We start from the raw sequence: 9,365 nt of genomic DNA, 5'->3' as shown, positions 1-9,365 counted from the left end.
CTCAGTCTGCAATGTCCGCGGGGTCTTTGTTCTCGCGTCCTGACCTCCGGGATTGGGTGGGGCCTACCTGGCTCTGTGCGCGCTTTTCGGCTGGCAATCGTGGTGGTATGAGTCCGGCCCACACTCGGACCCAGGAGCCCTGCCGCTCCCGGAGAACTCGCTGCCTGGGAGCAAGGCGCGGGGGGGCTTGGAAGCATATATTTTTAATTGGGAGATAAAGGCTGACACATGTCTAAAGTGTTACATTAAAGCCAAAACAATGCCTCACAGAGTCAGAAAAGATTCTCTTTGTATTAGGACAGCAAAATGAACATGCTGAAAGGTGGTTTGAGATACTAACGTTGATCTGATGCTCAGAAAGGAAAATTAACTTTCAAAGCCTCTGGCAACTTCTACCTTGTGGTTAACATTCTGCACTACATTTTACATTAAAACCCTGAGATGAAAATTATACACCAGAATTTATTATATTACATGTATTGTCCTATATGTTTCATACTTTCAAAATCAATTTTATATATAAAGTTAAAAAACCCTTCACTGATGTAGAACGCAGAGCATTTCTTTGGCTTTTCATCTCTAATAATTGGTATCTTGACCAGCCCCGCACTTTACTGCTTGACCACCGAGGATGATCTGAACTTTTAGGCAGGAATGTCAGCTCACTGCTATGTGCATGCTGTCTGTTGAAGCACTCTGAAAAGACGATTTGTACCTTTACACGGGTGCAGAGCTGTCATTACCATTTCATTTGTATCAACCCCATTGGAATTTATTGTACATTTCATAGTATGTGTATGGTGATATGGATAGCTCATCTGCAAACTGGGCTAGAAACTTTTATAGTTAAACACTGTTTAACATAAGCCCATAACATTTGATTTGTCAAGGATCAGAATTAAAGGCTGTAGTTCAACAAAGTGTCTATGTCAGAATAATTTTCCACTGTGGCATTTTAAGTTGGAAATAGAACAAAATGTTTTCATCCATTTTATCCTCACATTCCAAAAAATATCAAGTCATAATTATCTAATTCAGAATTACTTTATTTTGAATATCTTTTCAAAGTTTTTCAACCTTCAAAACACTTCCTCTCTGAAAAAATGACTCTGGTTTAAACAGCACTAACTTCCTTGTATTTCTGGTCCCTAGCTGTCCCAGACCAAGGTCAAATAAAATGTTTTAAGATATGATGAGCCAGGTCAAAATGTACACGTGAAAGGATTCAACTTGACATCAGACCGAGGTTGTGGCGTCTCACCAAACCCCTTCAGCAGCGATGCCTGTGAATTAGGTTAATGTTCCCTTGACTCTGAATTCCTTTTTTCTATTTCATTTACTCTGGCTTGTTTAAAGCAAAGCTATCTCATGATTAGATTTAAGGTAGATTTGTGTAATCTAGTTGTCATTGGTGATTTGAGAAATTAGTTTAATAGAAGTGAACTTTGCACATTTCAAGGTCAGGAAAGCCAGCAGAGGGGAGCACTTGATGTGTGCATTCCCCCTCTCCACCTGCCTGCACCTCTTCTCTCCGTGGCTGCCCAGGAGCTGGCCACGCCCAGTGAGCCCTGCACCTGTGCCCATGGCGCCTGGCAGATCTTGTTCACTGGAAATGGTTTCCTTAAGACCTCAGCAGCCTGTGGCTTGGCCTTTATTTATGAAGCTGGTCCTCGAGCCCCTTTATATGTGCCAAGGCAGGTGGCCTTGAATGCTAACATCCAGTAAGCACAGCAGAGCTAAGCTGACTTCGCCCTCAGGAGCAAGAGAGGAAAGCCTCCCCCCGGAGTGCAGCTTCTCACTATGCTCTCCGTCCTCCTGGACGCTGGGTTCCTTCCTGTAGAAATCTCCACAGCAAGCCAAATCATCCCCTCCCAAAAGGGAGAAGGAAAACTGCGTGTACGGAATATAAACCTCTGGTGGAAGAGCAGTCTGCTGGCTTGGTTTGGGGCCTTGCGGTCAGGATGCCAAATCCCCCGGAGGTCTGAAAATGCCCAATCCTGCTAGGGAAAGGCGGGAGCCTGGACCAAGGAGCTCTCACGATGGTGGGATTAGAATCCCCGAGTGAACCTCAGTGACTGAGAATAGGTAAGGTGGACAGACAAAGGGAACAGAATGGACATTTTAAATTATCTTCGTAAGTCAGAGTTAAGATGTGGTCACTTTAAGAGTCAAGTAGGAAGTTCTTCGAAGGTCAGTAATGTGGTTGGAGCCCTAATAAAATCCCACAGGTGAGAGCCGCCCCCCTCTGACATACTGTGGGTGGCCTTACCTGGCCCCGGTTCCCAGCAACTAGAAGTTGTACCCGCCTTCCCTTCTGCCCCTCACCTCCCTCTCCAAGCCGTGGCTCTTTAGAATCAATATGCAATTAAGTGGTTTTATAACGATTGCAAGTTCTATTTCCTACTGAGAAATTAATCTCTACTATCCTGAGAGCACATCTGGCCCTGCCGCACAGTTCCACGTCTTTGTCACTGTCACATTTCTGCCCCTTTGGAAACAAGGTGAAAAATGTCTTTGAAGCATCTATTGCGCGTGAAGTGTGCTGGTCGTCCGTGAGGCGGGACAGACCCCGCAGCAAGTGTGTTATATCTGCAATGAGCTGGTAACTCCGGGAACAGCTGCAGTAGCTCAAATATGGTGATTAAAAACAAACGCCAAGTGAGTGATAAAAAAGAAATCTAGGAAAGAAAGCCTGGCCCAAATGATAGATGTGATTCAAACAGGCAAAGAGAAAAATGAGAAGGGACGCCCAGAGCCAGTCACACAGGGACTCGGATGCCAGTGGGTGGGCCACGTGGGCAGCGGGACAGTCCACCGAGGGTGCTCTTGTCAAACGTCAAGCATTCTCTTGCATGTAAAGTGCAGGTTCTGTTTTGGTTTTAAAACAGTGAAATTACAAAAGATTTTAAACTAATCTGTTTTTCTGAAAATAAAATCTTAAAAACAACACATGGTTGATTCTAAGCATGAAATGCCACAATGCTGTGGATAAAGACACCTAGGTGCCGGCCTCTGGTATTTTACTGTGTGAGGGTATCACTCAGTTTCAGCGAGATTGCGTTTTACTTGCTACTCTTGGCAGAATTATTATATTTGTCAAGCACAGCCGGACATCAGTGATAGGTGCCTGTTACCCCCTGTAAGTTAACATTATCCTTTCTCAGTAACTTCATACATAAGGGATGTTCACTGCCCTCTTATTTTCTTCATTTAAAGCCTTGCATCTTGATGAATAACATTCAACAGTTGCGCGTCCAGCTGGAAAAAATGTTCGAGTCCATGGGAGGCAAAGAGGTAAGTCTGGTTTGACCCCTGTATTTGCCTGAAACCTACTTAGAGATCATTAGCAGCTGTCTCAGCCAGGTTTATGTGGTTTATCGAGGAACAGGAAGTGCTGAGGTACTGAAAGTCTCATTGGCAGTTGAGAGAATTCTCATCTCCCGCAGAGTACTTCAGTGAGCAGAAGTGAGAGCAGAGGCCGGAGAGGCCTTCTGTCCATGTGTATACACACCTGTGTGTGCACAATTGAGTATGTGTGTCTGCTAATGATCTGCACATTACAGATTTTTTATTGTATTTTACAGTGCCAGTTTTGATGTTTGTTCTGAAATACGCTTTGTGGCACTAGTGTTTTGCTATATCGCAGTTTAGTTTCCACATCAAGAAAGCTGTGTCAAACGTGTCATGTGTGTTGTGTCCGTAATGTGTCCTGTCTCTGTCCAACGTCTTTGGCTTGCAATCCCATGAACAGAAGAAGGAAGGAGAGAGATTCTCCTACGAGGTTTGTGCTGAAGCATCTTACCTTCCCTGGCCGCCCTTCCCTCTCTGGCCCTCCGGACCTTGCACTTCCTGCTGGTTCTCCTTTGCTTGTTGGGATCGAGCCAAGAGGGAGACGGAGCTGTGCGTCTGCCTCTTCTGCTTCCCTGGCCTTGGTGTCTTTCTTTATAAACAAAAAAAATGTGTACTTTTAATGTAAATATGACATAGCTTTGTGATATGGTGCAGAAAAATAGGACAGAGTACAAGCTGTGATCTCAAATTATGGTGAACAAATGATAAGAAAATTATTACAGTGAAAGAAACATTGTCATTACTCTCCCTTAACACACCCCTTTCATCGGGCTCTTTCGTTTCCTGTCCCACACGAGCATCTGGCAGTTGAGGACTGGAGATGCCAAGAGAAGAGACACCCTGCTCCCCATGAATCCATGCCAGGGTAGCTGTGTCAAGGGTGTGTAATATTCCATTCCAGGTGTCTTTACTTCATCCTTGCTGTGGGGAGGCTATGAGGCCTATGCAGTTAGGCTGAGTGCAGAGGAAATATTCCTTGTATTTCTCACTTTCTGAGGCTGTAAATGCTTCTCCTAAGATCCAGCCTCTTCATGTGTGATGTTGCTTTTGACCCTAAGGAAAATTGATCCAGCCTCACCACTGCACACCAACAATGCCGTTTTCATTTTCAGCCTTGTGAAAAATGGAGCTGCTGCTCAGCATCCCACAGTGAGCGGCACAAGAATACATTGTGATGGTGCAGAAGTTTTTTTTTTTTAAAGAGCTTTTCTGAGCTGTGTTCCCAGTGCAGTTGGTCTCGTTGAATTTGTATAAAGTAGGCTCCATCCCCCAGAGTGTGTTTGTGCTGGTGCGAAGGCGGAGGACCCCAGCCTCGTTCCAAGTTCTTCTGCCCTGGTCGGTGAGCCATCGGGGCTGCAGCCTGAGGTCTGTGAACTTAGTGATGTTTCATATCCAGACTTTTGGGCTCCTCTGCTGTTTTGAAAAGTAGCCAAGAGATGACTGATCTCCTGTGGAGGTCCTGGCTCCTTTCAGTGAGTATTAGGGACCAGAAGTCACTTAAGAATGAAGTGAGGGGTAAAAATGTCAGATTTCCAGGAATGCTCCTCACACTACTTCTTACCACTCCCTGTCTGAGCTCTAATGTGAGTAACATATTGCTAGGCTGAACAGTAACCAGGTAACCAGACAAATCAGAAAAGACGGACAAATCAGGCCTGACCCGCAGGGCACTGTGGTCTGCCCCCCTGCTAGCCCGGCACACTGGCAGTGTTTGTTCACCAGTCAGAGTGGATGTTTTTCACTTTGCAGTATTGGGTGCTGAACCCAGCCCTCGTGTGTGCTAGGCCAGCGCTGCACCACGGAGCTACGTCCCCAGCCCCAAAATGGAGTTTTAGCTCCTATGAAATGACCTGTTTGAAATGTGCATGTTTCACGTTTGAACTTTAATTGCACATAGTGACTAAATCCCAGAGCTCTCACTTTTGCTAGAGAAAGTGGGAGACAGGAAGACTGAGCTTGGTGCCTTCATGCGGTATTCACTCATTAAACTCCTCATACATAATTTAAACAGAAAATGCAGTTGAACAAGAGAGAGGGGAGAGATGAACGCCTGGCTTCCGACTGCAGGATCTGCGGGGGCAGCGGGGGCGCTGGCTCTCTGCGCTCCCTGCGTGGAGACCCCGCTTCCCTCCCTCTTCACCTCTCCAGGTGCGCCCGCCTCTCTCCAGGCAGCGTCTTTCCTCCTCTCTCCTCTGTGGCCCTGCTGGCCTTCCCTAGCCCATGAAGCGAAGCAAGGCAAGGCCGCGATGGCAGGGGGATTGAAGCGTCAGGAGAAAGGAAAGCTTGAGCTGAGCCTGAGCACGGGACACGGGCCAAGCAAAGGGCGCCTGAGTAACACAGACTTGCTTTCAGGTCCAGCTGCCGGCTCAGCCGTCTGCGGGCGCAGGAGCCCCGAATAACGGGCGGGCAGGGACCGGCTTTGGTGACAGTGAGAAAGGGCTCTGCTGGGCAGAGCAGGTCCCTCGCGAGCTGTGAGGAGCGGGCTGGCGCTGGTGCAGGCAGCTCCGCCCGGCGCCTAAAGGCCACACGCGGCCTGCAGACCCCACTCGCTCCACCCGGTTAGAACCGGCTAGCAAACTGGACTGTGCTGCCGAGTGCGTGATGCCCAACTTATCGCTCCGGGAGGTGACGGTTTCGACCCCGCTCCTGCGCTGGGATGTGCGCTGCTCGCTGCAGTCTGATTAGGAAGCGATCGCTGGTGAGCTGCTTCTGGTGGTGGGAGCACCGTGCGCCGTCCTCAGGCGGCCAGCAGCCTTGCTTCCCGCCGCCCTGTCCAGCAGGCGCAAGCACAGGTGGGCCTGGCTGTGGGACGCGGGGCTCCGCCCCTGCTGTCGGGGAGAGGAGGACAAGCTCGGCCTGCCCGGGCCCTGCCTCTGCCCCCTCTCGCAAGTACCAGCAGCCTCCTCTGGCGAGGAGCCCACCGCCTGTAGGAGCCAGGCGGGAGCGTCGTCCAACAGTGACAGTGGGAGTCCTGCGGCCCCCGAAGCCTCCCCGAGCACAGGCGCGCGTGCTGCGGCCACCAGCACTCAAGCCAGGAGCACGAGGAAATCAAAGGAGAAGAGCACACCGTTTCTTCTCCTGTAAACTGACTGCCCGACCCGCCGCCCTGCACACAAACGACAAGCACGTTTGCTCACGACTGGGACTCTTCTAGCACACGCACGCGCTCACACACATCCACGTTTCAGAAGCCATGGAGGAGACGGAGCCTTCAAGAATGGACGTAAGCATCGGGTGATTCTGCCTGTCAGAGCCAACTCAGGGCAGCGTGTAGCAGAGGCCCACGGGTACCACGGCCTTCCCGGCCGGCAACAGCATGAGGTGCGGCAGGACACTTCGGCACAGCGGCTTTCCTGGCTGAGCGACAGGTGGACGCTCAGAAGTACAGTAGATATAGTTCAGTTTATATTAGCAGTTTATTTCCTAAGTGTAACTAAGTACATGCAAGTTACAAATAGTCTGTGTTCATTTTCTAACGGAAGCATATTTTTATAATATATTTTTAAATATTTCTAGATCTAATGTCTAATTTGTACAAGTATATGAGAATGTTAAAAATTGAAAATGTAATTTCTTTTCAGGAAGTCATAAGACCCTGGTTATGGAGTTCCACATAACTTAGATTAATTAATCTAGAAGAGTTAGGACTCCCTGTGTAAGCAGAAGAGGCACTGCCTTTTCATGACACTGTGTTGGTACAGTGATCTCGAGCGGCAGAATCTGTGTCACCCTCCACTAGAATCACGGTGTTCAGAGGGGAAGGGGTTTGTTCCTGCAGCCAGATCCCACTCCCTGCTGAGCACACAGCAGGCCACATGAGCTCAAAGTGATGCCTTTTTTCTTCCCCACAGGGAAGCTCCCCCGGAAGAGTAACTTTCACACTTCTCTAGGCCCCGTAGGTCTCTAACATCTGGAACATAAACATATTGCCCTAAAATGTGTCTATTTTAATGAGAAACTTGAGAACTTTAATTACACTTTCATTTCAGAGATTCAAATGTGCAGAGCGTATTTGCTTTAGAATGATGGATGTGATGCATCGCTAACTTACACTCAAGTGCCCAATGTGCATGCAGGCAGCGCTGAAGTCCACCTCCAAACCTACTGGCCGCGTGGACCCGGTCACCAGCTAAGGAGGACCACTGCCCCCAGGACCCGAGGGACCGATCCCTGGCAGCCTCAGCCCGGTGGAGAGTGGCTGACCCCACCGAAGGACAGGCCAGCAGGGCCAGGGCAGGAGGCCTCATGGTTTCCACTTACAACAAATTCTCAGGTGGCACCATTGCTCCTGGGCTGGGGACCACATTTGTGGGGGGACTGCAGCAAGGCCAGAAACGAGGTAATAGGGAACTGCGCCCCCCCCCATGCTCTGCCTGGCTGCACCCCTCTCCTGCCCACCACTTTCTGATTCAGTGAGTGGGCATCGGACCGTGTACAATAGTAAAGGCAAATATCTGCAAGGGAGGACACAATCATCCCAAAATCCAGTAGCCGATGTCCAGACAGCTACACAAGTCCAGCACTTTTAAAGACATCAAGTCTATGCTTACATTCTACCTAGAATCTTGATAAAAGTGGGGTGATAATTTTAAAGAGGCTGAGCAGTGAGCTCAGGTTTCTGATTCATCTTACCTCCTACACATAAAAGAGATATAATTTAGTAATTAATAAAGAGCATCAATCTGCTCCTTTTATCTTTCTCAGTAGCTATGTTTTGGTTTAGGGTGATTTCGCAAGGCAGAATAAAATAATACAGGACACATATTTTATAAGATTATTTATAATAGTCACCCAAAGAACAATATACAAAGGACTACAGGAAATCTGTCCACACACTATAGACCAGGAATCCAGCAGAGGGCCTGGATACCACAGAAATGTGCTGCATGAGTCCAGCTGAAGACCTGGAGCTCATAAGAATGCCCCCCACAAATCCAACTGGAGGCCCAGAGCCCACGACAATGACTCATGCAGGCCTGTTTCATGGATCTGCGCAGGGAAGGCCCAAAGGTCAGAGGTGGAATCTAGGAAGTCTGTGCCAGCGAGATGAAGGGTCTGTGCTAGCAGGCTGAGGGATCTACACTGGAGCCAGGAAGCAACACTCAGAAGAACCAGAGCTCCCCGCAAGGTACCACAGCCATCCTCAGCAACAGTGAGGTCCCAAGCTCCTGCTATGATCAAGATGGCCAAGTTCCCATCGGGGAAACCAACACAGCAAGCTTCTTCAGGAGACTGAGCCGTGTACCTTCTTCCCCTCCAGAGCCAGAAAGCGATGCTCAGAGTGAGGACCAGAGCTCCCCCAAAGTGAACCGAAGCTATTCTCAGTGCCAACAAGGTCCTGAGCTTCTCGGAAGATGAAAATAGCCGAGTTCATCTGGAAAGCCAGCATGACAAGCTCCTCCAACCAACAGCTCCTTACAGCTTCTATCAGCTCCAACAGCATTTTTTCTGCTCCCAACAGCGTCCTTTTCCTTCTCCAGTTCTGCCTCTTATGCTGCTGGCAGCAGTCCCCAGGTGGGCCTCCCACACCCAGCACCACACATACTCAGTTCAGCTGGGGGTTATAAGCTGACTACTAGTTGTCAATCCACTACAAGCTACAAACTATAGAACAAAGAAAATTATAAAGTACATACTATGCACAGTTAGATAATAAAATAGATTCAACTAGTCACATTGTATCTTGTAGTTCTAAAATTATTTCCTAAAACAATTTAAAGACTTGGTAAACTGCAAAGTTTAAACTCCTATTGTCTCATTATATTTACGGTGTCTTCAAGAGGTAGGAAATAAAAAGATTTCTTTTTTAAAAACATATGTTTGGGGCAGGGGATATAGCTCAGCAGCACAGTGCCTGCTTGACAAACGCAAGGTTGTGAGTTCAATTCCCAGTGCCAAAAAAAAATTAAAAATAAAGAAAAAAAAATAAAGAAAACATATCTTTGGCCTCAAGGCAGTTACAAGGAGTAAGATCTAATGAAACAACAGTTAGGGCAATGATCCCTAAGCTCCCA

The 9,365-nt window shown here is 48.1% G+C and overlaps 1 protein-coding gene across 2 annotated transcripts in view; it reads left to right on the top strand.

Annotated features, from left to right (window-relative positions):
- The window catches only part of Unc13c (unc-13 homolog C (C. elegans)), a 435,225-nt gene that overhangs the window by 360,777 nt on the left and 65,083 nt on the right, over positions 1-9,365 (top strand). For both annotated transcript variants that reach the window (XM_013510339.1, XM_005376625.2), the window contains one exon: positions 3,217-3,294. In XM_013510339.1, coding sequence (XP_013365793.1) covers positions 3,217-3,294 — 78 coding nt within the window. The remainder of the gene's footprint in view (positions 1-3,216; positions 3,295-9,365) is intronic.

Source organism: Chinchilla lanigera, unplaced genomic scaffold (assembly GCF_000276665.1).
Source record: "Chinchilla lanigera isolate Chin_1 unplaced genomic scaffold, ChiLan1.0 scaffold00008, whole genome shotgun sequence".
NCBI lineage: Eukaryota > Metazoa > Chordata > Mammalia > Rodentia > Chinchillidae > Chinchilla > Chinchilla lanigera.
The sequence above is the reverse complement of the archived record's forward strand: the minus strand, read 5'-3'. Positions and strand labels throughout refer to the sequence as shown.